This window comes from Medicago sativa, chromosome 7, assembly GCF_051527215.1.
Source record: "Medicago sativa cultivar Bolivia chromosome 7, Bolivia_mono, whole genome shotgun sequence".
NCBI lineage: Eukaryota > Viridiplantae > Streptophyta > Magnoliopsida > Fabales > Fabaceae > Medicago > Medicago sativa.
In genome coordinates, this window is record NC_140755.1 from 81,788,614 (window position 1) to 81,816,326 (window position 27,713).

Here is a 27,713-nt window from a genome sequence, read left to right on the forward strand (position 1 = left end):
TTGTCCACATATCTTTTAATCATCCAAATTATATTCAAATATATATGATTTTCAAGTGTTCAAATACATGTGATACTATATTCATTATTACCAATGTTTAAAATCAAGGTTAAGTTTAATTAACAAATGATCAGTAAGTTATAAGAGTTGTTATATTAATCAACCATCAACTAAATGACTTTAATCACATACTTTTTTCGTCTCAAACTATACGTAAAAATTGGTCAACAAAAATTAATGTAATTTGTTCTAAATTTGTATCAAATATAACAATTTATGTTGACCCATTTTTACTTACATTTTAGGACGGAGAAAGTATTAAATTGCGGTAAGCAACTAATTTGATGTCAAAATTTTGTAACAAAGATTAATTTTTCCACCTTCAACCATTCAAAAAGCCAAGATCGTATTAATTCAGAATTTGATCGAAAAATAATTAAGTCTGATTAAGATCAAGTTCTTTTAAATAATTCATCATTCAATATACACTCATTGCCTTCAATCACTATTATAAACAAAAATCAACATTTTAACTTTATTAATTGAATGAATTTAAAATATAAACTTTTGTCTATAGGGAGTGAAATGTGTAACTCATCAACCAGTTGAGTGTAATTATTTGGTTATTGTCTAAAGACGTTTTCAATTTGTTTGACTGAGAGGAGTTGTATAAATTGCTCAAGGTAATTTAGCAAGAAAGAGAAGAGAAGAGAAGAGAAGAGAAGCAGCAAGGTGCACATGCAGATTGCAGAGAGACACTACACAACACTTGGATAAACCTCACTCACTCAACCAGCCATTCCCTCTTCCTTTATTCACACACAAGATAAACAACAACACAAACACAACGTTCCCTTTTTCTCTCCTTCATCATTCTTCACACAAATCATCTTCTTCTAACAACAAAACAAAAAAACCTCTTCCCTCACACTTTTCTCTTTTTTGTCTCTCTGTCATGGAGAGATACACGTTACCCTTACCACCTCAACAAGTTCATAATACTCTCACTATACCTTGGACTGAACCACAACAACAACAACAAGAATCACCTTCTTCATGGTCCACACCTAACTCCGAACCTAAACACAACAACCACGAACAAGACATTGCAATAGCTATTGCTATGGCTGGTTCTTCTATCCCTTTCTTCAAACCCGAACCACAACCCGAACCTGATAACAACAACAACAACTTCTACAACAACAACAACAACGTTGTTAATGTTAATAATGTTATTCCCTTACCAGACAATTTTCTCATGCACCAAAACACAAACACCATAGATTCAATTTCAAATCCACACTCTTTCTTTCACAACAATAACAACTACTTCTTCAACAACAATAATACCAATAACCCATTTGAAATGGGGTTTGAAAATGGATTCTTTATGGGAAACAACAACACTTCAAATTCCCCTGTTTTCATGGGTGGGTCCCTTTCAGCTTCTGAGTTTCCTCCGAGTCTTGAACTCGATGCTGCTCCAGTACCACCTTTCAGTGCTTCGTTTTCTATGCCTCTTGAGCTAGCTCAACCACAACCACAACAACATCATCATCAGCAACAACAACAACAACAACAACAACCCACGACGCTGTTTCAGAAGCGTCGTGGGGCGTTGGAGATTCCGAGGTTGGAGACCGTGGGGAACAAGAAGAAGAGAAAGGTGGAGAAGAGCTGGGAAGAAGAAGGAAGTGGTGGTGGTGGTGATGATGTTGATGATTTTTCTGAGTTGAATTATGATTCTGATGAGAATGGGAATGATTTGAATAATTCAAATGGGACTGTTGTTACTGGTGGAGATCAGAAGGGGAAGAAGAAGAAGGGGCTTCCTGCAAAGAATTTGATGGCTGAGAGGCGCCGGAGGAAGAAACTCAATGATAGGTTGTATATGCTTAGGTCTGTTGTGCCTAAAATTAGCAAGGTATATGGTAGAGATTTATTTACAAAATATTGTGAAATTGGATCCTTTTAGAAAAAATATTTGATGCATATTTATATTAACTTCCATTAATGTTTTAAATTGCGGTCGCAGTAATGGATTGTGATTCTTGATATTGCAAAAAATTGTTGTCAAATGCGGTTGATGTAGCCTTAATCGCGGTCACATAAAAATAAAAATCTTATCTTGATGTCTCATGTCTTTAGACAGAATCAATGTCTCCTATAATTAGAAATGCCATTGAATAAATAGTAAAATTAGTTTTTTTTCCTTCAATAGCCTTAATCGCGGTCACATAAAAATAAAAATCTTATCTTGATGTCTCATGTCTTTAGACAGAATCAATGTCTCCTATAATTAGAAATGCCATTGAATAAATAGTAAAATTAGTTTTTTTTCCTTCAAAAAACATAACATTTTTGTAGTCCTTGATTTGAATAATAGAAATCATGAAGGGAATTTTATTTATCAAACTAGTTTTTTGTATTTTGTTGGTCTAATTAGTCCTTGAAATGCTTGTGTGATGCCATCTTGTTGCTTTTGTAATTTTGTTTGGGGAATCTAGTGTTTGGGAATGTTGTTGCTTATGTTAATGGCCAGTGTTGCATTTGCTTTGTGTTAATTAACAACTTAGAAAATAGAACGTGCTAATGTTAGGTATTTTCATAAATTTCATTTATTTTATAGATGGACAGGGCTTCAATACTCGGAGATGCAGTTGACTACTTGAAGGAGCTGCTGCAGCGGATTAATAATCTTCATAATGAACTGGAATCAACTCCACCTGGCTCACTGCTGCAACCTTCTGCAAGTGCAAGCTTTCACCCGTTGACACCCACTCCACCGACTCTTCCCTGTCGAGTCAAAGAGGATCTATATCCCGGTGACTTGCTAAGCCCCAAAAACCAATCTCCCAAGGTAATTTTTGTTTGCCTTAATGCGAAGTGTTTTAAGATACTGTCAGAATTGTAGTTTGTTGCTTGCAAACCATGCAAATTATTGTCACAAACGCCTTTATCTATACCAGTAACATGGCAAATAACTGAATAAGGGTACGTTGATGCAAATTATTTGGACGGTAATTGAGGAAATTGTTTAAACTTTCTTGTTTCTGAAATTTACAGGTGGAAGTTAGAGTAAGGGAAGGGAGAGCCGTCAACATTCATATGTTTTGTACTCGCAGACCAGGACTTTTGCTATCTACCATGAGGGCTTTGGATAACCTTGGATTGGATGTTCAGCAGGCTGTTATCAGTTGTTTCAATGGCTTTGCATTAGATGTGTTCAGAGCTGAGGTATTAGTTCTTTCTCCGGTTGCAAGCTTCACTCAAACATATCCATCACAAACCTTTCTTACATTTTACTGTATGCTTGCAATTGATGTTTATATGCCTCTTTTAGGTTGTTTTTTGTGAAGTATTTTGAGTTTAAATATTTCGAGTTCACTAATTATTGGATTTCTACCATTTGAAGTTCTGGTGTTGATTTAGTCTTTTTGTTTCTTAGCAGCAATGCAGAGAAGGCCAGGATGTACTCCCCGAGCAAATTAAAGCAGTGCTGTTGGATTCAGCGGGCTACCATGGTTTGAATTGAATGAAGTTCCTGATAAAATGCTACCCTTATAGAGGTACTAACCGTAGCTGCTGTAGCTTGCTGTTTGTAGATGCATTGCTTCTTGTTCCTGCTAGTAAAGGTCTGTGTCTCCAGGCCAAGATCAGATAGAATAGCTTAATCTGTAGGGTGGAGGAGATAGGTCTTATATTTTTCTCAATTGTGCTTATGACAAAAGCAAACTTGTCTTGTTGAATTTATGATTACGTGGTGGAATGAATTGTTTTATTATTTTTTTCTTGTCCATTTTTCTACGAAGTTTTTTGCCTATTGAATTTTTGATTGTGATGCAACTTGGCAGAGTCTTTGATACTGTACTAGAGAATGTCCTCTTGGCCTCCAAACCGGAGCAAAACTTTTTCACTTTCTTTTATAGTTGGAAAAAAGTCTTGGCCCTTTTAAAGCTAAAACACCTCTATCAATACGGTGTAACACTACGTGTAGATATTTCATTTTTGGGTCCCCTAAACATGCAATCATGTATTTTATCTCTATTGATATGTATGGAAATAAAAGGCGAAAACACCTCGTATTTTAGAAAACGGATCATGCTACTTTAAGGTGAACATTTTAATTTATAAAATAAGGGATCTTAGTTGATAATAAGAAAATCGACAATTCGGTATTATGTCTACATGCATAACAAAGCATAAAGGTATTGTGTCTACATATCATCGATGACGAAGAAGATCTCTCTTAGCATGTTAAAAAACTAAAGATAGAGATTTTATCCTAGAATTTGTGTAAAAAATGGGAATTTTTAAAAATAAATACACAACTTCCAATTTTCTTTTATTCCTTAATATGTGCTCTTAGTGTATTTGTTAGATTTTTTTTTTTTTTGGTACAAATTGTTAGTATTTTTTTTGACACAATTGTTAGCATTTTTCAAACAGAAATGAATAAAATCCTGAAAACAACACTAGTAAATAACGCATTCTTTGCTGCTGCAACCTTTAAGGATCAGTAATTTCGTTACTTTCGGTCAAAATCATTGAAGTATCTAGTAGTAGTGACGTGAGGACTCTGAAGTCTCATCACATGATCTTTCGAAATCATACATGATATGATACATCCATTTCATCACTTTTGTCAAACCATTCGTTACTATTCACACACCCACAAGTAACTTCATATAAAATGCATAACGTATAAAGATTTGCTGGATCTTATCATAACTACCTTCAATTAGTGTGTACAAATTGTTCCTCCAGATTGAGCAAATATACACAAGTGGCACAATACTATTATATCAATAGTATCAAGGTTTCAAATGGTAGCTTGTGATCATTGAAATTGTGGAGACAACAAAACCTTTTTTGAAACACTTGTTAACTAGTACTATGCTATAAACACTCCTCAGCTGTCTTAGCATGATCACATCAGTGTTTTCATGATATAGTAAAACACACAGCAAAGTACAAGGTAACGACAAGCTAGTAACAATGTACACTTACCATAATTCATACTAGTACACCACAACATGCACAATGATGTCAAAATAAATTGTTTGGAAAGCGATAACCACTCAACTCACGTCGGCAATGATTTGTCAATGTCATTGGTTGAAAGCTTTAACATATAAAATATAGTGAATCTTGGATAAAATCAGAATATATATATATATATATATATATATATATATATATATATATATATATATATTGTTTTGATCTAGAAACAATTAAACAATACAATGAACCAAACAGTATACAATACAATAGTACATGATAGTAATTTGGACAAAAAATTGTGCTTATGACAAAAAGCAAACTTGTGCTGTTAAATTTATGATTAAGTGGTGCAATGAATTGGTTAAATTTTTTCTTGTCCATTTCTCTGTTAAGTTTTTTGCCTATTGAATTTTGATTGGAATGCAACTTGGCAGAGTCCTGAAAGTTTTGGTATTTTACCAGAGAATATCCTCTTGGCTACGAGTAAAACTCATTCACTTTCTTCTATAATAATTGGAAAATGTCCTCTTCTCAATCTAGGATCTTTTAAACACAATTACCTCGATCAAAATGGTGTGAAAGGAATGGTAGATTTTGGATCATTAAGTATATGATTAAGGGTTTGATCTCTGACCAAAAACATTTGTTGAAAATTAGTCTACACACTTGCACACAGACACCTTAGTAGTGAAAATACATGGTGTTTAAAAAGTGGATTAGACTACTTCAAAGCATACAGAAGATCCTTGCAAAGTAAAGAAGGGTTGAAAAACAAAATTGGCAAATGAGTATGCTATTTGCAGCAAATTGGTAAGGATGTATAATAATAATGACAAATGCTAATATATGTTCTAAAGACACATATCTATGTTAAAGAACTCAATATAGAATATTCGTCTTAAAAATCGGGTATTCAACTTTTTAAAAGTTAAAATATTGTTCTTTTTAATGCAAAACTTTCACTTTTAATTTTGTTAACATGTGCCCTTAGGGCAAGTTAACAAAACCTTTATAAACACATTCCGTCAAAATCATTGAAGTATATAGTAGAAAATGCATAGCATATCAAGGTTTTGGTGCTAAAAGAATCGTCAGATCTTCTCATAACTTCTTTTAATTACTAATAATATATTGTTCCTCCAAACTCATAAAATATACATAGATGGTACAGCACTATCATTATTGTCAAGGTTCCAAATTCAAATGGCAGCTTGCGATCATTGAAATTGTGGAGAGTTGCAATGATGCTAAAGCATAAAAAATCTTGTTGGTCTAGATCCAAATTGCAGACACAAACCTTTTTTTGAAACACTTGTCAGTAACTCAGTACTATGGTGATGCTTCGAAAAGATGAACCTACACAAGAAATATTAATATTTACACTCAAATGGCAAGCACAATTGCACAATACTGAAGCTTATATATCTAAGCCTCCCCGTTAACCCTTTTTGTTTCAGTTACATCAGTAAAAATATGAGATGAAGGCCTTTACTAAAAAAAATAGTGCAAATTGTAATAACACATCAAGCAGACCATCTTTCCTTCTGCTACGTACAGTCCTCAAATGGCATTTGGAACATGGCCATGAGCTCACAATTTTGCCTCATTCATGGACATAACTGCTTTCATGATATAGTAAAACACGGATCCGGATTCTCTCCCGCAACTGGACAGTGAAATTTGAGCTACTTGTTTCCCACTACCGAATGCTAGACCCTCCAGCCTCCACTGAGAAATGATCGAACTGTGATGATTTACACTGCACTCCCTCAAGTGAAAATTTCGTAGGAGGGGATTCGTCTCCAGTAGTACACACGGCAGCAAATAAGGACAAATGTGTAGTAATAGAGTAAATTACACTCCCCCTCAAAATGTCAAAATGTTTGAATTACACTTCCCTCCCCTCTTATGATAAAATCCCTCCCCTCAAAGATGCTTGAATTACACTTCCATCCCCTCTTATGTTAAAATATACATTCTCCTCCCTTGAAAAGTAAAATTTGTACTCCCCACCATTCTAAGATGTTTGAATTACAACTCCATCCCTTAATAATTAAATATGCACTACACTTTAATCTATTTTAACATAAATAAATATTTTTATGATATATATATTAATTTTGAACCACCATTTAAGAAAAATTAATTCATTTCTTTATAATTTAAATGTCATAATTAAATTTAAATATTTTGCTATTGTTTTATAATTTAGAGTATAAAATTAACTTTTAAATAACCATGTTTTATTTTCTTTAGGAATTTTTCACATATTTTAATTTTATTTTGGGTTGTTTCATATTTTATAATAGGGTTTAAAACTACAAGTTAATGAAATTGTGAATAAAAAATAGCGAAAACGTATTCAAATTTTTATTATATTAAAATAGACCCGCAATACTATTTTTTCAGAAGGGTGTTAGATAATTATTATTTTGCTAGATTATTAAAAATAAAAATAAAATATTGAGGGAGTAAAGTGTAGATTTTAACATAAGAGGAGAGGAGAATGTAATTCAAACTTCTCTTAGGGGAGGAGAGTGAAAAGTTTTCTAATATGTTTTGAATAAGAGGGGAGGGGAGTGTATATTTTAACATAAAAGGGGGGAGTGTAATTCAAGCATCTTTGAGGGGAGGGGAGTGTAATTTACTCTAAAATTAACAAAGGGTGAGCATGATAGTATTAGAAATAGGTTTAAGTTATCATTTCCTTTAGGCGCACCAAACAACAGATTAAACTAGGATATGATAGTTTTATCCTATCCTGTCTTCTTATCTTGTGCACCAAACATGCCTTTAGGGTGTGTTTGGAACAGCAGAAAGACTAAGGAAAGAAAGCACATGGGAAAGAAAGTATCTTGAGAATTGTCTTTCCATAGTTTGGTTCCATTGTTAGATAGGAAAGAAAGTCTGATTTTGGTGGGACCCATGGTCTGAAACCTTTCCTCCCCACCATGCGCAGAAACACAAAGGAATGGAGGCATTGTGCTCAAATTACAAAATGACCATTGGCTTTTAAACAATTATCAACATTATTTTTTTTGTCTTTAATTAATATGTTCCCTCACCTGCCACTTCAGTCTCCAATTTTCATGTTACTTATTTATATCTATAAATTATATATATAAATATTTAAATATTATATATATTATGTAGGGATATTTATGTCAATTTACTAATTATATAATTATCTTTACTTTCACTTTCTTCTCACTATCATTTAAACCAAACAACTAGAAAATCATCCCACTTTCCATTCACTTTCCTCATACTTTCTTTTCTTTAACAATCTTTCCTCTTACAATCTTTCCTATCACTTTCTTTGGTGATCCAAACACACCCTTAATGTTTTGAGGCGGAAATTGACACTACTCACCGTATCACAATTCATGCTATACCACAATGGTGTGACAAAATATTAGCCACACACCACAATAGTGATTAGTCACTATACTTTCAAAATATACATAAACACAATGCTCTTGAATTAAAAAAAAAATAAACTTTTATGATCTAAAAACACATAATTAGCCATTCAAATTATAAACATAAATGTTTCAATTGTTCCTCTGAGAAATCGATTTTGGATTCTCCTATGAATTCTCTTAAACAATTTATTTTGGTGGATGTCATTAACCACCAACTGGCAACTATATAAACATAATGTTGTCGACGTATCAACATTGCTAATTACATTATTTAAAAGGAAAAATCAAGATTTATATTGTTTAATTAAAAAAAGTTGACAATTTATTTGATTATATAAACCTCTGTAAACAATAATTTATTTTCAATTAGATAAAACCTTAAATAATTTTTATTGAAAATCATCTAAAATTATTGCAATCTACAAGACACTATTTTATACTCTCTCCGTTTCAAAATGAGTGTCGCTTTAGCCAAAAAAATTTGTTTCAAAATGAATGTCACTTTCAGTTTTCAATGCAATAATAACTTTTTCTTTTCAATTGTACCCTCTAATTAATACTCTGCGCATTACTTCCAAAATATTACTTTTAAAACTAACCAATAGTTAATAAAGATAATTTGGTAAAATAACCATTCTCTTTCTTTTAATCATTGCATTTCTTAATATGTGTGTAAACACTTAAAACGACACTTATTTGTGATATCCAAAAGTTTAGGTTGGTTCGGCTCCGGTCACCACTAGAGTCAGGGCACGCCTCCGGGCCCAAAAATGGCACTTATAGAGGTACTTACAAATCACCCACCAACACTGCCCTCACATCGGCAGAGGGAATTGAACACACAACCTTCAAAATAAGTGTCGTTTATTTTTTAAAATAATCGACACTTATTTTGAAACGGAGGGAGTAATTTTCTTCTGTCCTGATATAATTATCGTATTATTAAGAAGACAATTATTGTATTTAATAATGCTGTCGTTTAACAACACACAATTGTCGTTTAAAAAGTGGGAGTTGAAGAAAGAAAAAAAGTACAGCCGCCTGAGAAAGTAGCAGCAGAGTACTTTTAGCTGCCATTACAGTCAGTTACCAACAATTTTAAGGTACAGTACTTGTCATTCTTTCTTCCTTAATCTCTCCATTTTATCAAATCTTACGTTAAATTTTTCAACGTTGTTTTTTCAGTTCCAATTATTTACCATAACAAGTAATCCTCATTGGAACAATCATGGCAACGCAAGTTGGTTACGTTAAAAGCGTATTCCCAGTAGCAACTACGCGCAAAATCTCACATTGCGAATCATCTTTGTTACTGTGTCGAATCGGGTACACAGCGCGTGTTTCCCACGTTCCCCTTGTGAAGAAAGTGTCGAGTGATGCAGTTAGAATCAGTTGTTGCAGCAACAATGCGAGGGAAAGTGATTTTGGGGCTGAGAAGGTGGAGGAAACTGAAAAGAGTTACAGTGTTGTTATGAAATTTGGTGGGTCTTCTGTTGCCAATGCTGTGAGGATGAAAGAGATTGCTAATCTGATATTGAGTTTTCCTGAAGAGAGGCCTATCATTGTTCTTTCTGCTATGGGAAAAACTACCAACAAACTTTTACTGGTATTTCTTTTCTATTTGTTGTCTGTTTTATATTTTTAAGGCTTAATTAATTGATTTTTTTTTAGTTTCAGGGTCGGTTTAGATATATAAACAACTTAATTAAGAGCTTATATATTATAAGCTATTGCTATAGTCAAAAATGTATATACACCAATTTTAGTTTTAGGGTCTATTTGGATAAACAACCTAATTCGGTGCTTATCGGATGAACACTTACTATATATAGAAGCTATTTCTATAGTACAAAAGCGAATATGATCAATCAAAATGTTTTCATATAAGCTGTCATGGAAAGCTTATAGGTATTAGCTGAAAACAACTTATGGACATGTCATAAGCTGCTTTCTTAAGCTCTCCCAAACACCATGTCGAATGCTTGTGCTAGCACATAAGCTTAGATAAGATATTCAAGTCAATCCAAACACTGACTTAGCGTGTGTAAAAAATTATCGGATTCAATCCTGAAACATAGGAAAAGTTGTTTTTGTTTCTAGTTATGTTATACCTTGAAACTCAAGAGTAATTAATTTTGTTCTAGTTGATTTGCTTTTAATCATTGTAATGTACTAATGTTTGTCATTATAAGAATAATCTCTTTTTGGTATGAGAACCATGCTGATTTAATTCCCTGAAATAAGGGTTATTTCCAACATAGACAAATATCACGGGACTAAAACCAAAACAATAAGAACCAAAAGCATATATCCTATGATTTAGGGGTTTAAAGCTGACTAAAATTTGTAGGTGCTAAGTCGGAAAGTTGTATCTTACATGAACTAAAAAGTTATTTAAGCCTATTTGTTTACATTAATTTGCAATTTGCAATCACGGTTTCATGTGATTGCTGCAGCCACTGCAACTGATATGTTGTGGTGCAATGCAAAACCCTCAGCAAGAGTCATGGTTTTGTCTTGTCAGGCTGGAGAAAAAGCTGTAAGCTGTGGAGTTACTAATGCCGATAGTATCGACGAGCTCAGTGATATAAAAGACTTGCATCTCAGGTCAGGAAATGGATTGTCCTTTTTGTCGTTCCAAGTGCAGTGAAAACGCTTTCATTGAATAAACAAAGGAGATTTACCTTTTTAATTGACTTATGTGCTCTCTCTTTGTTGCTTTGTATTCAGGACAGTGGAGGAACTTGGAGTTGACAGAGATGTTATTTCAAGTGAGCTATGTTCTTTCACACTATGGCATTATTTTTACACTGAACTAATTGTGTTCCATAACTGGAAAGTTATATTTATGCATTTGTGTGTTGCTCCGTTATGCTTATGAGTATTGATCTTCTGTTTGAATGAATATATCAGTTTATTCACAATGCATACTCCCATGCTAGTTACAGCTTGTTTTACTTTTATGTTTAGTTCCAATTTAAGAATTATCATATTAATATTCATACTTTATTGTGTATCCTGTAGTATGCAAGACCAGTCTTTTTGGTCTTGAGATTGACAATATTTTATGTAACAAAGCATTTGCATTTTGTATGCATTGGGTTAAATGATGAAACTGGTCCTTTAATGGGTGAGAAGATGTTGGATATTGTAATGGTGATTATTGTAATGGGCAGAAATGAGATACCATAGTTTGAGCTTGTTATATCATGCTAACTCTACATATGCATTCTTTCTTCTCAATATGCATGTTCAGTTATTTTCCATTTGTGTGTACTCATATTTGTGTATGCTATGTCTTGGTGTTGGGTGTTGCCATGTTATCAGAACATCTAGAAGAATTGGAGCAACTTCTGAAGGGGATTGCTATGATGAAAGAACTGACTCCACGGACTCAAGATTACTTGGTTTCATTTGGAGAGTGCATGTCCACTAGGATCTTTGCTGCATATCTTAATAAAATAGGTGTTAAGGCTCGTCAAGTATGTTTCTCTTGTTTGCATCTATAATACATATTGCAGCTAAAAGATTTGGTTTTGTAATTTCTGAAGAGGATGTTCTAACTCTGGATCCTGATCATATAATTTGTTTCTAAATGCTAATTTAATGATCTGGCAGTATGATGCATTCGAGATTGGTTTTATAACAACTGATGACTTCACAAATGCGGACATTTTGGAGGCAACATATCCAGCTGTTGCGAAGAGGTTACATAGTGATTGGGTTTCTGATCCTGCAATTCCAATTGTTACAGGCTTCCTTGGAAAGGTTTTTGTATTGGCTTACATTTTTTATGATTATTCTTCCCCCTGCCCTGCTCTTTCTGAATTTTTTGGTTTTTACATTGCTAAAATAAGAAACTCACAAATACAAGTGTAATATATTGAACTTCTTGCAGGCTCGGAAATCATGTGCAAGGACAACATTGGGTAGAGGGGGTAGCGATTTGACAGCTACAACAATTGGGAAAGCACTAGGACTGCGAGAGATTCAGGTTTGTTTATAAAATCTTAGTTGGGGTGCAACATCTTGTCAGAATTTCAGTGTACTAATTTTACATATTGCATGAGTTGTTTAATTTAGGTGTTTGGTATTATTTCTGGTTATGAAAATTGCAAGTATCTCTTTGACTACGAATTCACTAGTATGAACTGATAGGAACCCAAATTAAGAGAAACAAAAGAAATGGTATTATTGATTGAAAAGAAAATATTACAGAAGATTATCCCTCTGTAATCCCAAAGCAAAAGCTCCTCAGAGAAGAGACATTTCTCTCTCTGCCCAAAACCAATAAGGTTCCTAATTGAATTATTTTTAATTTTCCTACTGTTATGGCCAAATGGCCTTATTTATACAAACTAAGGGCATAAACTGCCTGTAACCGCTCCTAATCAATACAAATTACTGCATAAACTGCCTAACTGCTCCTAATCAACACAAATACTGCATATTATACAAAATGCTAACTGCTCCTAAATAACTATATATTAAAATAACTGACTGCATCAGCGGTTACCCTATCAATACCACCGGATACCTAACATTACCGACCGCTAGAAAAACAGCCTTGTCCTCAAGGCCGAGTTAAAGAAACTAACTTGAATTCTTTTGCCCCCAGGATCCCATTGTTGGAACCTTGACAAGCCCCCTTCAAACAACCAAGCCACATACAAAGTTTTATATTTGCAACTCCTTTCTTTCAAATTCAGAGGGAATGGCTCCAGCGGAGGTTGTGGGTAAACCCCACCCTCTTGCTCTCTTTTTCTAACTGTCATGTAAGATTTTCTTCTTGCTTTCGCTTCTTCATCTGCCCCTTTCTCGTTCAATACTCTTCCCCCAATTCTATTATCCTTGCGACTCTTCTTTGTTTGAATGTTCTCCATTTTAGCATCAACAAACTTTTCCGACGAAGGTGAAATTTCATTGACGTACCTTCCTTCTCCATCGTTGATGGTCTTCTCTAATACTGGTTCATCGTGTTTTTCTGTCATCTTCCACAGTTTTGGTTTTGATTCTTGATCATGATTTTGCACCATTTGTTTATCTGTTGAGTGCTCCATCTGTGCTCCAAATTCTCTAATCATGGCCATAGAAAATGACTTCCAGTCAGCATCTGGGTTCTCTTGGCACCAAGAATAAAACCACAACAACGCTTCTTCATCCTCCATACTCGTGAAAGCCCACTGCAACTTATCACATGAGTGAATTTCATTATCTGCAAAGAACATTTCAGCCCTTGTGATCCATCCAGCAGGATCTGTCCCAGTAAATTGTGATAGTTTATACTTCAAAGTCCATATTCCATCCATCTCCGATAACACTGGTTTCCTTCTCGTATCCGGTAGGTCGGACCAATTGATAGGAACCCAAATTAAGAGAAACAAAAGAAATGGTATTATTGATTGAAAAGAAAATATTACAGAAGATTATCCCTCTGTAATCCCAAAGCAAAAGTTCCTCAGAGAAGAGACATTTCTCTCTCTGCCCAAAACCAATAAGGTTCCTAATTGAATTATTTTTAATTTTCCTACTGTTGTGGCCAAATTGCCTTATTTATACAAACTAAGGGCATAAACTGCCTGTAACCGCTCCTAATCAATACAAATTACTGCATAAACTGCCTAACTGCTCCTAATCAACACAAATACTGCATATTATACAAAATGCTAACTGCTCCTAAATAACTATATATAAAATAACTGACTGCATCAGCGGTTACCCTATCAATACCACCGGATACCTAACATGAACTACTGGAATATTTTATGCATATTTTCCTTAGCATGTAGACTAAATGAAGATAAAAACAAATGGTTAATCTTGGTTCCTTAAACAGGTATGGAAAGATGTTGATGGTGTTCTAACCTGTGATCCAAATATATGCCCACAAGCAAAACCTGTTCCGTATTTGACATTTGACGAGGCCGCCGAACTTGCATACTTCGGTGCTCAGGTATCATTATATTCACTAATATGCAGCACTTTCTAGTAAAGTCTGCAGCACTTTCATGAACAGGCACGACATGGTTATTGGATTTACAATTGATATGATTTCGACCTTGGGACATTAGATTAATCTTGTGTGTGGATTAAATCTCTAATTTGCAGGTCCTGCATCCACAGTCTATGAGACCTGCTCGAGAAGTTGATATTCCTGTTAGGGTTAAAAATTCCTACAACCCTAAAGCTTCGGGTACCCTTATCACCAAAACAAGAGACATGAGCAAGGTTTGTAGAAATGTGTCTTGGCACACAGAAAAATTGATTATCTGAAGTATGACTAGTCAATGTTAACTTTTCTTATTTCCAATTGCAGGCATTATTAACTAGCATTGTTTTGAAACGTAATGTTACCACGTTGGATATTGTAAGCACCCGCATGCTTGGTGCGGTTGGGTTCCTTGCTAAGGTAAGAAAATAAATGACGGTGACACCTATCCTCCTTGTGGATAAATCCTTTTATGTCTTCATGTTTCCATATTTATGCAGGTGTTTTCAATCTTTGAAGATTTAGGCATATCAATTGATATGGTAGCTACAAGTGAGGTTAGTATTTCCTTGACGTTGGATCCGTCCAAGCTGTGGAGCAGAGAGCTAATTCAACAAGTAAGCCGTTACTCCCATTCATTATTTTGTTGAGTTCCTTCCTTCAATTATTTGTGAAGTCAAGTTCTTTGTTTATTTTTTCAAATTTTGCAATATGAGGCTATTATGGGTGCAATTTTTTTAATTAAAATAAGCATGACCTGGCTGGTAGTTTTAAACGCTTGACCCAGCCAGTTATTGATGAACTGGCCAAGACATCGGTTATTTGCATGCACAGCTTTTTCGTTAAGCACTGAGAATTTAACATTGGTGGAATGGTGTCATTTGGTCAATGTAGTATCTCCCATCTAATGGGATTGTGTTGTTTTTGTTATTGATTTCCTGATGGTCTTATAAGATAACATCTATCAGTTTGACACAACTTATTTTTTACTCTAAAAAGAAACAAATGCATGCACAAGTCAACCCTTGCGTAATTCTAATCGGCTGTCATTCTTTTCCTCTTTCCAGGAACTTGACTATGTTGTTGAAGAACTGGAAAAAATTTCTGTGGTGAATCTCCTTAAAAATAGATCCATAATCTCTCTTATTGGAAACGTTCAGATGTCGTCACTGATACTGGAGAAGGTTTTGTATTGCATTATTTCTATTTGAATATATGTCTACAATTTATTATTAAAAAGTTTCGTTTTAAACTTTTAATGCCTAGAGATGCTATAATATCACTATCCTTCTGTTCTGTCCCTCCCATCCGCTTTCTGTCTTGGGGATATGATTTTTGTTGATGATGCATTTGATTCCTTAGGAGCGCCTTTGGGCATTGCCAAAATCAGCATATGAATAAATTCTGTGCTTTGTTAAATGGCATTTTTCAAGCATCGGTTGATTGGCATCAGCATGCATATGCTTTGCCCTTTTTATTTACTGGCATTTTATTGCAGGCCTTTCAAGTTCTTGGATCCCTTGGTGTCAATGTTCAAATGATTTCTCAGGGTGCATCTAAGGTATACACTTTATCAACTATTGAACTATGTCTTTCACCCTCAACCCTCCTTCTACTACCAAATATCTAAAAAAATTATTAATTAATGTAAGGCATTTCTTTCACCTTCTAATTGATCATCGCCATTAGGAATTTTTTTTTTATTTTTTATTTTTTTTTTGGTTTTTTTGTATCTGTTGTGCCCCTTTTCATGTTTAGCCAAATGAAAGTGTCAGCTAGGTGGTAGAGTTGTACGAGTGTCAGATGATACTGAAATGGAGTGTCTGGCGCTTGTCTTATGAGTGTGATATGTGAATATACCTGTTATAGGACAGAGTTCACAAAAGATAGAGAACCTCCTGAGAATTAAGATGAGGAAAAGAAAAAGGATTTACTTCTTTGATAAGAATTAAGATGAGGAAAAGAAAAAGGATTTACTTCTTTGATAAAATCCAAATCCAATAGAAATAGAGATAGTGTTGAAATTTGGGGCCTAACTCATCCTTCCAAAACCAGCTTGAAAGGTGCAGAGTGCCTCCTTGTTATAAACTTTGATCAAGCTTCCTATCTAACCGATGTGGGACTAAATCCACCCTCTCAAAGACAAGCCAACATAAGGCAACTAGGGGCAGATCGCAATTAAGGTGGGATTACCAACACACACCCTCACGCTCGGGGCGGGATTTCCAACAGATAGTACATGGCCTTTCTAACAAACAAACAACAAACTTATGAGTCATGAAGCTTCTAGAATAAGCTATTAAATGATTAGATAACAACAATGATCAAATGGCAACATAGTCCTTAAACTTCTTAGGCTTGTCAATTGCTCTCTTGGTCCTCTCGATCCCGTTGGGCCTGGCTTGCTCTTCAACACAGCCCATTTCCTCTTTGCTTGTATCATAGTGTCGGACACGAACACATATCAGGAACTCAGCCACTCTTGTGACTTGAAGTGTTGGTGCTACATAGATCACTAGCAATGACTTGTATATGGTCTTGTATTAGACTTGGCATGTGGTAACATTAACATATTTTGCATGTAGGAGGGACAGTTAAACATTCCGTCATTCATAATTCATCACTGGTTTTTGTTGGCTGTATTGTATAGACATGAATTACTAGAAAATTGCCAGTCAAGCTTAAAACACATTTTTACCACTCGGCAATGTGACCTCCAATGTTATATTGAATTGTAACGTTGGGCAGAAAATAGCCAACATGAATGTAATATTCTTAAGTTGTTAATTTTAGACTTGGAGGTTGGCATATTCAGAATCAGAATTTGAAAATAAAGTAATGACATTTGAAATCAGGATTTGAATAAAAGCTCAATCATTGCTGTAAAATGTTTTTGTTTTCATATATGTTTTTTGTTCCTGTTTGTTTCACGGCAGGTTAATATCTCATTAGTTGTAAACAACGACGAAGCAGAGCAGTCTGTCAGGACTCTCCACAAAATCTTCTTTGAGTGTGGCAAGCTCTCTGAATTAGAGAATGAATCCATACCTGAAAATGGTTCTGTTCGTACATTATCTTAAGGAGGATACTTTAATTTCAAGTTCTTGTAGCAATACTCCACTATTTAATTGAGATGTAGCATATAAATTTTATTCACATTATGTGTTATAGAAAATTTTGGTCCGGGTTTGGGTTGAGAGGAATGACTATGTATAAATATTGTATGTTCTAGTCCTGTTTTTTTCTAGATCATATATTATTTTTGGGTTATGTTAACCGGTGCCCCTGGGGCACTGGTTAAGGAAACCTAAAAAAGAAAGTCTTAAATTAAAAGAAATACTTTTTAGACTTTTAATGAGTTGACTGCACAACTTCCAATGTGATGTTACTATATTTGCTTCCTTAACCAGTGTCCCGGGGGCACTGGTTAACATTACCCATTATTTTTGGTAGCCTACTGCGGGGGGAGTTGGCTTGCTGGAGCGATATTTTTGGGTCTTTTTAGCAAATGTCTTTAGAACACTTTGGAGAGTTGACGAAAAGTATATTACTTCATACATTAAAATGTTCAAAAAATTGGTAGTATTTTTTATTTTTGACAACAAAGTCAATAGCATTATCATATTTGTCGACAGTTGTTATTGTTTTTACATGTTTGCTTTCCAAGAGAAAGAAATTGATGTTCTTATCGTAATACTTATTGTTAGACGCAGCAAAAGGATGAAAAAAAACAATTATGTGTTGGTAAAGAAATAAATAAAAAATTAAGGAATCGTATAAAAGGAAGTCATATAAAAGTGACTAAATTTGCTCAACATAATTACAAATTATTTTAGATATGAAGACAAATCGACCTTGAATAGTGTTCACATACTATCGAGGCTAGACTCCCGAACCCGAATTGATGTGGATTGGTTCAATCATCCTGACATTTTAAAAAATTAAGAAATTTCTTATGTCGGATTTAACCAGTGACAAACCAATAAGGTCGCTCAAGTTTTAACAAAGATAGTCTTATTTTCTGTTAGCTTTCACATGTTTAGTGATGTGCCGTCATGTTTTTGTACTTTGATCGTAAATGAAATGAATTAAGTTTGTTATTTTAATAATTGTTTTATTTTACACTCTCTACATATAAAGGACAAATAGCCGTTTTTGTCCCATCATAGTATCTCAATGTATCAGAAGTTTAAAATAGTTGTTATAAAAAAAAAGTTTAAAATAGTCTTTGACGTCAACATGTTTTGTTAATTCTATCATATTAGTCTGTTAATATCCTTACTTAGTCTCTTAAGAAATGAGCATTTATAGACTATTTTAAGACAAAAAAACTATTTTAAAATTTCGATAAGCTAAAAAACTATTGTGGTCACCGTTAAAGATGAAAATGATTATCCTAAATATAAACGATTAAAGATGAAAATGATTATCCTAAATATAAATGATTATCAGCAAAACAAATATATTTTTTTCTTCTTCTTAGGGAAAGCAAACAAATGTGTACATATATAAAGGACTGAAGAGAAGGGTATATTCGTCAAATCAAATATCGGTAATCCAAATCTTTATATATCTAAATGTTAAACAGTCTTGAAAGCAACCCTAATTAACCCTAATCCCGCCCTTTTTGATTAGCTTAAAAAAGCTTTGTGAAAAAATTCCTTGGTGGGAGTTGAACCACGTTATTGATGGTCATCTTTTATTGTTTTTGCCATTACGCCACACATGTTTTTGTTAAATTTATTTCGCTTTCAAATTCTAAAACCGCCTCCCACTACCTATCCCACCTTTTTCACTTCCCATAAACTGTTATTTTCTCTCCCTTTTATCATGAGCATCATTTTTTGTTCTCAAATAATTATTTTGGTGTGTTAATTGTTGTTAGAAATCTGGTTGCACCCCCCATTTCTTATCCCACCTTTTCCACTTCTCATTAACCGCTTCTTATCCCACTTTTTCCACTTCTCATAAACTGTCATTTTCTTTCCCTTCAGTTACGCGTATCGTTTTTTGTTCTTAAATATTTGTTCAAACAATTATTTTGATGAATTGAAATTAAATAGTTATTTTGGTGTATTAATTGTTGTTAGAACTTTGATTGCACGGGTTGAATGACTTATATTGAAATACATAATTTGAAGTGATCTGAAGATTCATCATGATTTTTAGATTCTTTTCCTATTCTCTAAATTCCGTGAATTGATTTTTTTTCCTCTTTTTCTTTTATTGTTTCTTTCTATGCATGTAAAATTGTTCACAATAACAATGACCACAGTTAAATATGTTACTGAATTTCAAATGCATAAGAATTAACAAAAAACCCGTGCATCGCACGGGTTAAGGTCTAGTCATATAAAAACCCTAAACAACGTTCTAGGGTTCTGCCTCTTTTCACTCTCTTCTCACATCAACCATGGCCTGCACCATCGATTTCCGTCACCTCGATGAAGGCTTCGGCGGCAAAACCTACAAACGCAAACGCGAACAAGCCCAAGCAATCGAAGATGCCAAGATGGAAGAAATCGTATCCATGGAAACCGACGACACCGCAGCTCCACCAGCCAAGCGATCTGCCCTCCCATCCTTATCAGATCCCAACAAACCCACCTTCTCCGCAGTCTCCTTCGGTGCCCCAACCTACGACGGCGTCATCGCCGGCAAAGTCTCCGGCAGAAAATGGAAGCAGGTCCGTACTCGTCGCGCTTCAGCTCTTCAGGTGAGCAAGAAGGGAACGACGTTTGAGGAGAGAGCGAGAGAGAAGAGCATTAAGACGGCGTATAAGAAGAAGATGACGGAGTTGAAAGAGGCGATAAGGATGAATAAGGTGGAGAAGAGAAGGAAGAGAGAAGAGAGTGAGAAGAGGAAGAAGGATAATGTTTTGAAATCTGGAACTAAGTTTCAGAAGATTACGAATCCGAAAACTTTGAAGAAAATTGCTAAGTCTAAGCAGAGGAAGCAGCTTAGGATGGTTCCTGATGATATGATTAAGAAATAAGATTGTTTTTTTAATTTATGTTTATTTTTATGAAATTTTTGAGATTTTATTATGTATTGCTCTTTGTTTTGGAGAATATTTGTGGTGTTGAAATTAATTATCATTATAGTCTTGAGATAATATAGCATGTTCTGTTGTGACTATGAATGGTTTGTTGATTATAGTTTCTAGGGTTTTGATGATGTTTGGTGTTTGGTTTCAAGTTTAGATGCTTTAGAAGTGCTTTTCAAATGCGAAGCAATTCTTATTCTATAAAATCATGTCAATTTGGGGAGTACAAGCAATTCTATTTGAAGCTACTAGTTGTAGGAATAGAATTGAAGTAGTTAGTTAGTGAACAAATTAGAACGGTTGGATAAAAAACCAGACAGGAAGGGAATTGGATGATAAATCTAAGAGTGCTTGCATGAAATGGTTCAGTGTCTTTTGATTAGTAAATGGTCTCAAGTTTTAGTTAGTTTTGAAGAAAATGATGAAGTGTTTAAAACTGTTGGTTTTGCTCTCTACAATTGGGCAACATTAATTCAGAAGGTTAACTATTTAATATCTCTATTTGCTCCAATTTGCTGCAGCTATCCCAGCAATTTGAACTGCAGCAACTTTTTCATTGGCTTTTTCAATCTTGATAATGCAAAGGGTTAAAACATTTTAAGTACCTATAGTTTATCAAATGAATACTTTTGGTCCTATTTTAAATTGCTCAAATTAAGTTTTTGTACTTTTTTTTGGTTACTAGTCCTTGTACTTTATAAATCAATGATATTTAGTCCATATATGTTAGCTTAAGTGTTAGGCTGAACATTTTCCATGGTTCTCCTTTTTATGCGACTGTTTTTCCGTGGTTCTCTTGCTGCTGGGTGTAGAAGCCTTCCTTCACTCTTGAACATGTGAAGTTTGTAGCTGTCCGCTGCAACAATCCAAAACTGAAGTCTGTCTCCTTCAATATCTTACTCCACATCATGAAATAAAGCTCTTGTTAATAGTTGAGAAAATTATTAAAGAGGACTAAAAACCAAACGAACCAAAACATAACTCTCATTAGTCATTACTTACTAGTTACTCTATCGATCAAAAACTGAGTTTTAAGAGGAAAAAAGGGGATAATTCAGTTCACATGGTAAGAATTGTACCCTGCTACAGGCTGAATATAGACAGGTGCCACATATCAAACGCAAAAACCAGTAGAAAAATAAGATGAGAAAGATATAATTAACGTCTATGAAACATAGACACTGACTTGGACATGACATTGATACGTTGACACCAATAAAACTATAAAAAAATTGAATAATTGAATATAATCATGGGTTAGTGTCGTGCAAGTGTCACTGACATCAACACGTGTTGGACACCGGACACGGCTTCAATGTGAAGTGTTGGTGCTACATGCAAGCTCAACGGCATCCTCAACCTAATAATTATATCTAAATATTGATATGAACTAAAATTTTACTACATATCAGTAGGGCAGAGCAGCTCCCTATAATCAGAGGTATCGCTCTGTAAGCCAAACAACAAAACTAAGGAAAATAAAGATTTATGTAGAATCGATTATCTAAAAATTGTGTTATAACTAGCGCATGTGCAGGCTTACAGCTACTATATATTAGTATATCAGGTAAAAAATTTCAATCTGGTGAGCAATGTTGAAACAAATCATTTTGTTTTAAGCTTATGCGACTATGGCACAGTATGGAGTGATGTTTTATATATATATATATATATATATATATATATATATATATATATATATATATATAGGGGTTTGCTAGAACACACCCACTAATTTTTATGTGGGAGTGTTTTAGCAAAGCTACACCTTAGGGTGTAATTAACCACTTTTTAGTTATTTACTTGCTAAAACACTCCCACATAAAAACTAGTGGATGTGTTCTAGCAAATGCCTATAGGATTTGCTAGAACACACCCACTTGTTATTGTTATAGCAACATACACCTTAGGGTGTATTTAACCACTTTTTAGTTATTTACTTGCTAAAACACTCCCACATAAAAACTAGTGGGTGTGTTCTAGCAAACCCCATATATATATATATATATATATATATATATATATATATATATATATATATATATATATATCACTTTAATTTCCTACAATTTAATATATACTTGGTCAAATAGAACTTGTGCTCATATACTTCGAATGATTATATCAGAAGACACATAAGCTGATCAGATGTCATAAATTGATAGATCAAGTAAAAAATTTATTTGCATTAGCTACAGAAAGGAAAACAAACTTCCATCAAAAGTATATAGGCAATTCCTTGGATGAGTAAAAATTCATTTCAATAGCCATATGCAAAACCAGCAAGTACAAAACCAGTGGTAATATGTAGCTGATACATTGCCATCACCCACTAAAAATTAATGTTTAAACTAAGCTACAAAATAAATCCCTAATAAAGCATAAGAAAATAAAATCCTATGGTTGTGCTGACTGGATAGCCTCTGCTGCCTGTGAATCTTGGGTAAATTGAGAAGCTGCCCCTGGTTGTCAATTTAATTTAGTTCCTTTCTTTTAGAAGCACCCTTACTTCCACCCTTTCAAATTACAAAAGAGAAATATCAACAAAAAACTGCCAAAACTAAATATACATAACATTGAAAGAAAGCCAAATGAAGTTACCTTATTTCCTCCTCAAATTGCTCTATCAGCTGCAGTTTTCCCCTTACATATTCTAATATTGTGACCTACTCTCCCACACCTTTTGCACCTAAGTGGGGTATGATATATTGGGAGTTTATGTGGATTACAAGGTTCACTGTTTGCTTTATTTCTTAGTTTCTTAGGCCTACCTAGTGCTCTTCTCATTAACAGTGGGTTGATATAAATTATAGGCCATAATTTAGCCCCATTGGATAGCCTTATGATATGCGAGTAGGTTGTAAAAAAAGTTTGCTTGCTGCAAAAAGAAATGCCATTAAATAGGCAACTACTGTATACTATGATGAATTAATATAGGTGTGTAAATTTTGTACCTGTAACAACTTTCCGCATATTCTTCAGGAACATAGCTATTATTATACCACATTGCGTCCAGCATAGCAGCACGGGATACCCGATAATTCCCACTTCCTACAGCTACATGATCTGTTAGATAAGTTTATCACATATTTATCATTTTTCTGTGACACGTCAAATCATGCCGACGCAATGTTCCCTGCCCAATTAGGGCTCCATCCATCAGCCTCTCTCCTTGCTTTCTCCAACAGTAGTTGCATCATTGGACAGATATTCCTTTTATACCTCAGCATTAGATCTCTCTGTGTAACAATTCGGTTAGTTAAATGAAACTTCAGCCCCTCTATCCATTTTTTTTTTGAACAAGGGCCCCTCTATCAAGTTAATTATTGGTTAGTCTCTGTACTCAAGCTCTGTACTCAAGTATAGCTTTATTGAATGGCTCACACATATTAATGAACTGATGGTCACATTTAGTGTGACTAATATACGCAGATCTTGACCACATCTTGGCTGGAACTCCGATCATGTCCTTTCATGCATCCTCGTTCAATTTCTGTAAATGTTCCATAGCTCTAGTGAAGTCCGGAAATGTAGTTGCTCTATCTGCCCTCCAAAAGGCCCCCTTCACCTCTATGCCCGGATATTTCTTCGTCCAATTCCCATATAGGTGTTTTACACAAAGCCTGTTATCAACATTTTCATACAACCCGTGTAGCTATCCCCTACTTTGAAAAGGAAAAATAAACATGTCAGAGATTAGATTAAATTATTAATAAATTAAGAAAACAAAATTCACATTACCTTCTGTTGATCTGAAATAAATGATCGTTTAGTTTTTGAAATCCACCTAAGTCATCCATGAGTAGGTTTACAAACCATGACCAGGACTCTCTCGTCTCAGTTTCTACTGCTGCAAAAGCTATCAGTAGCATCCGATTATTCCCATGCTTACCAATAGCTGTTAAAAGTTGGACATTGTAAACACCTTTCAGAAAGCATGTATCTATTCCAATTAACGGTCTACATGTACTTACAAATGCTGCTTTACAAGCCTCAAAACACATAGATTTTCTCAAATATTGGACCCTTTCTTCCTATGCCACATTTAATTATAAGAGTACTAATTATTTACTCCTTAATTCTTCCTACCGCCTTACAGTCAATTTTATCCCAGTTTACAGATTTTCACAGTATCTATAAGTAGTCAAAGAAAATGGACTTTCCTCAGGAGCAGCGACACAAAGATTATACAGTAATCCCAAATTTATAGGGCCACCGTGTTTCGTTTCACAACGAAGTCACTGGCACCGTTAGTAATTTAATGGGGTAGTAACTGTTGGACCAGATTGCACTCTTTTGAAAAGTAGAGGTACTTAGTTTGAGCAATTGAAAATATAGGACTAAAATTAACCATTTTAAAACTGACCAAAAATGTATTTAAGCCTTAATCAAAATCAATTAGTTTGAGAATCGATTACTGTAATGTCATGAAACAATATATCGTTTTACCGGGTCTTTGGAAGAATAAGTAAATGGAGTTAGAATAAATACATGAGTGACTTAACCTTGGAAACTATATTCTTTCCATGGGTTTACCTCTCTTTTAAGGGAAATGGATGGTTTTTTATGGATAGAATAAAGACAGGCTACCAGTAGTCCCTACAAGTGCAAAACCCATCCCTGAAATGATGGAACCTGCTTGAATCTCTAACCGTGATTTCTCGACCGACGATCTTCGAGATTACCTTGATGGCGGCGTGGCAATCAGTACAAGCTCTCAGGTTTTTCATCACCAGTATAGGTGACCCTTCCGGGGTGCTAATTAACGCAAAGGCAATGGCAATGCGTTCACTGTGATATTGAAGAGACTCTACCTTCACTTCCTCATCCACATTGTGAAGGGCACAGCTTGAGTCTGGTTTATACCCTTGTTTCACCATTTTCTCTTCCAATTCATCAAGCTTCTTCATTATCTCTCTCATCTGTGGATGAGTCTTATCATTGGCTGTGAAAACATGAGTATTGTGTTTGATTTCAACCCAACTATAAGCAGGGACTTTTTTCACACCTCTTTCTCTCATTGCTTTCTTCACCTTTCCTACATTGTCCCATTCACCAGCTGCTGCATAGATATTGGACATGGTAACATATGGAGCAGCATCTCTAAGTACCTTCATATTGAATAGTTGGTTTGCTGCTTTCTTTGCCAACTTTTGATTTTTATGGATTCCGCATGAGTTGAGAACTGATGACCACATTATTTCATCAGGTTCAAAAGGCATCTGAGCCATCAGTTTTTCGGCCTCATCAAATCTTCCACCGCGACATAACATATCAACAGTTGATGCATAATGCTCTTTCTTAGGAACAAGTTTATAAATTTGAGTCATGGAGTTGAAGTACTGTAAACCTTCTTCAACTAGGCCACAGTGACTGCAAGCACACAGAACGCTAAGAAGGCTAACAGAATCTGGCTGCAAACCTGAACGAATCATTTCTTCAAACAATCTAAGGGTGTGGTCACCGTCTCCGTTTTGTGCATAAGCTGAAATCAGTGCATTCCAGGAAACTGAATTTCTTACAGGCATCTCTTGAAACATTTGAAGTGCATCTTTTATGGATCCACATTTTGCATACATGTCAATAAGTGCACTCCCAGAAAATACATTTGAAATGTATCCTGATCCGATTATATGCGAGTGTAACTGCTTTCCTAGCGTCAATGAGGCTAAACTAGCACATGCTCTTACAATGCTGGCATAAGTGGCTGCGTCGGCACCTACTTTGGCTCTTTGCATCTCAACGAATAGCTTAAGACCATCTTCATGAAGCCCCTTCTGGACATAAGATGAGATCATGGCTGTCCATGGAACTGAACTTTGAATAGCCAGATCTGCAAAAATCCTATTTGCTTCCCCAAATTTGCCACATTTAGCATACATGTCAACCAAAGAATTCCCTACGAGGATTTCTGAAGTTGCATCCGTTACAATAGTCTGGGAATGAATTTGCCTACCCATATCCAGGTTTAAAGATATTGCAGCTATGCTTAACAATGTAGCAAATGGGAAATTCCTTCTGTCAAATCCAGTGAACTGTAACTCCCTGAATAGTTCAAGAGATTCTTTCACTCTTCCATTCCACGCATAACATGTGACAAGCACATTGTAAGAGATACCATCCACCTCCGGCATCTCATAAAAAAGCTTACTTGCTTCAACAACCCGATCATGCTTCGAGTAAAAATCAAGCAAAGCATTAGCCACAAACACATTCCAAACAAAGTTACACTTCACTACAAAACCATGAACTTGTTGACCAAATTCTATATCATCCAACTGTATACCTGCTGTTAAAATTGCTGCAAAAGTAAACTCCGTTGGCCTATACCCCACTTCCTGCATCTTGAAAAACAGGTTTATGGCTTCACGATTAAATCCTTCTTTTGAGTACCCCGTCAACAAGGCATTAAAAGTAACTGAATCTCTCTCAGGTATATCATTAAACAGTTGACAAGCTAATCCGAGGCTGCGAGTCTTACAGTAAGAATCAAGCAACGAGTTAGAAACCACAAGCGTCGAGTCATATCCCAATTTGATAACATGACTATGAACCTGTCTCACTTCATTAACAGAATCAAACTCAGTAAACCCAGATAACAAAGTCGCCAAACTAACATGATCCGGGTCGATCCCATGCCTACCCATTTCAACAAAAAGTCCAAAGGCTTCACGGAATCGATTATTTTGAGCATAGCCACCGATCAACATTGTCCATGTAACAGCAGTGCGTTGAAACATGGAATCAAACAAGGTTCTAGCTTCAGAAAGATTTCCACATTTAACGTAACCCATGATCATGGTGTTAGTGGAGAATACGTTCTTCTGAGGCATTTCGTCGAACAGTTTACGAGCACCATTTAAATCGCCACGTTGGAGAAAAGACTTGACGAGGAAGTTTGAACGAAATGTGTTGGGATTGAAGCCTGTTTTTATGATGGAAGCGTCGACGTGAAGGTGAGGTTTTGGAGCAGTTAGCGTCGTGACAAGATTCCTCGTACATGGTTTTATTATGTTATTCATGAGAGACAGAGTAACCTCGTTTTTTTTGGGAGCCAAAATGACCAGCGTTTATGAATATCAAACCATATATGCAGGTCCAAACTTATATACTCCATATTTATTGATTGCCGTGTCAATACATCATTGAATAATTTTTTTTATTTATTTGACAAAACATCATTGAATAGATGTTTCCTAAAAAAAAATGTGTAAAATAATTATATATGTATGGAATTGAGAATGTT

At 34.9% G+C, this 27,713-nt stretch overlaps 5 protein-coding genes across 10 annotated transcripts; 3 read left to right on the top strand and 2 right to left on the bottom strand.

The window, feature by feature from the left end:
- The first annotated feature begins 707 nt into the window (after positions 1-707).
- On the top strand, positions 708-3,784 carry ICE1 (basic helix-loop-helix (bHLH) DNA-binding superfamily protein). Of its 2 annotated transcripts, none has more exons than XM_085722906.1 (4): positions 708-1,924; positions 2,630-2,860; positions 3,067-3,237; positions 3,449-3,784. In XM_085722906.1, exons 1-4 carry the CDS (start codon positions 956-958, stop codon positions 3,533-3,535), a joined length of 1,458 nt encoding a protein of 485 aa, XP_085579032.1. In that variant the 5' UTR covers positions 708-955; the 3' UTR covers positions 3,536-3,784. The 2 variants fall into 2 exon arrangements, with proteins under 2 accessions (XP_085579032.1, XP_085579033.1); XM_085722907.1 differs by having other exon boundaries at positions 3,452-3,784.
- A 5,639-nt stretch (positions 3,785-9,423) lies between these two features.
- Positions 9,424-17,776, top strand: LOC146909193 (aspartokinase 1, chloroplastic-like). Of its 2 annotated transcripts, none has more exons than XM_085722575.1 (14): positions 9,424-9,535; positions 9,618-10,038; positions 10,889-11,039; positions 11,163-11,203; positions 11,760-11,914; positions 12,051-12,200; positions 12,331-12,426; positions 14,269-14,385; positions 14,541-14,660; positions 14,749-14,841; positions 14,922-15,038; positions 15,489-15,605; positions 15,920-15,982; positions 17,358-17,776. In XM_085722575.1, the coding sequence occupies exons 3-14, from the start codon at positions 10,903-10,905 to the stop codon at positions 17,499-17,501; spliced, it is 1,350 nt and encodes a 449-aa protein (XP_085578701.1). In that variant the 5' UTR covers positions 9,424-9,535; positions 9,618-10,038; positions 10,889-10,902; the 3' UTR covers positions 17,502-17,776. The 2 variants fall into 2 exon arrangements, with proteins under 2 accessions (XP_085578701.1, XP_085578700.1); XM_085722574.1 differs by having other exon boundaries at positions 10,957-11,039.
- Positions 12,600-13,879, bottom strand: LOC146909194 (uncharacterized). The gene has a single exon (XM_085722576.1). It carries the CDS (start codon positions 13,739-13,741, stop codon positions 12,986-12,988), a length of 756 nt encoding a protein of 251 aa, XP_085578702.1. The 5' UTR covers positions 13,742-13,879; the 3' UTR covers positions 12,600-12,985.
- A 2,028-nt stretch (positions 17,777-19,804) lies between the features above and the next one.
- Positions 19,805-20,559, top strand: LOC146909195 (coiled-coil protein). Its single transcript, XM_085724172.1, has one exon. It carries the CDS (start codon positions 19,835-19,837, stop codon positions 20,414-20,416), a length of 582 nt encoding a protein of 193 aa, XP_085580298.1. The 5' UTR covers positions 19,805-19,834; the 3' UTR covers positions 20,417-20,559.
- A 2,143-nt stretch (positions 20,560-22,702) lies between these two features.
- Positions 22,703-27,535, bottom strand: LOC146909196 (Pentatricopeptide repeat (PPR) superfamily protein). Of its 4 annotated transcripts, XM_085724173.1 has the most exons (5): positions 25,004-27,535; positions 24,209-24,365; positions 23,422-24,129; positions 23,069-23,345; positions 22,703-22,983 (listed from the first exon to the last, which is right to left on the bottom strand). In XM_085724173.1, the coding sequence occupies exon 1, from the start codon at positions 27,487-27,489 to the stop codon at positions 25,054-25,056; it is 2,436 nt and encodes an 811-aa protein (XP_085580299.1). In that variant the 5' UTR covers positions 27,490-27,535; the 3' UTR covers positions 22,703-22,983; positions 23,069-23,345; positions 23,422-24,129; positions 24,209-24,365; positions 25,004-25,053. The 4 variants fall into 4 exon arrangements, with proteins under 4 accessions (XP_085580299.1, XP_085580300.1, XP_085580301.1 ...); XM_085724174.1 differs by having other exon boundaries at positions 23,069-24,129; positions 24,209-24,326; XM_085724175.1 differs by lacking the exon at positions 23,069-23,345.
- Positions 27,536-27,713: the final 178 nt, after the last annotated feature.

Excerpts from the sequence above, each read along its gene's own strand:
- ICE1 (XM_085722906.1), top strand. The coding sequence starts at position 956 with ATGGAGAGATACACGTTACCCTTACCACCTCAACAAGTTCATAATACT. Across the intron at positions 2,861-3,066 it reads CCAAAAACCAATCTCCCAAG|GTGGAAGTTAGAGTAAGGGA; the intron begins GTAATTTTTGTT and ends TGAAATTTACAG. Across the intron at positions 3,238-3,448 it reads TAGATGTGTTCAGAGCTGAG|CAGCAATGCAGAGAAGGCCA; the intron begins GTATTAGTTCTT and ends TTTGTTTCTTAG.
- LOC146909193 (XM_085722574.1), top strand. The coding sequence starts at position 9,661 with ATGGCAACGCAAGTTGGTTACGTTAAAAGCGTATTCCCAGTAGCAACT. Across the intron at positions 10,039-10,956 it reads CTACCAACAAACTTTTACTG|GCTGGAGAAAAAGCTGTAAG; the intron begins GTATTTCTTTTC and ends TTGTCTTGTCAG. Across the intron at positions 11,040-11,162 it reads ATAAAAGACTTGCATCTCAG|GACAGTGGAGGAACTTGGAG; the intron begins GTCAGGAAATGG and ends CTTTGTATTCAG.
- LOC146909194 (XM_085722576.1), bottom strand. The coding sequence starts at position 13,741 with ATGGATGGAATATGGACTTTGAAGTATAAACTATCACAATTTACTGGG.
- LOC146909195 (XM_085724172.1), top strand. The coding sequence starts at position 19,835 with ATGGCCTGCACCATCGATTTCCGTCACCTCGATGAAGGCTTCGGCGGC.
- LOC146909196 (XM_085724174.1), bottom strand. The coding sequence starts at position 27,489 with ATGAATAACATAATAAAACCATGTACGAGGAATCTTGTCACGACGCTA.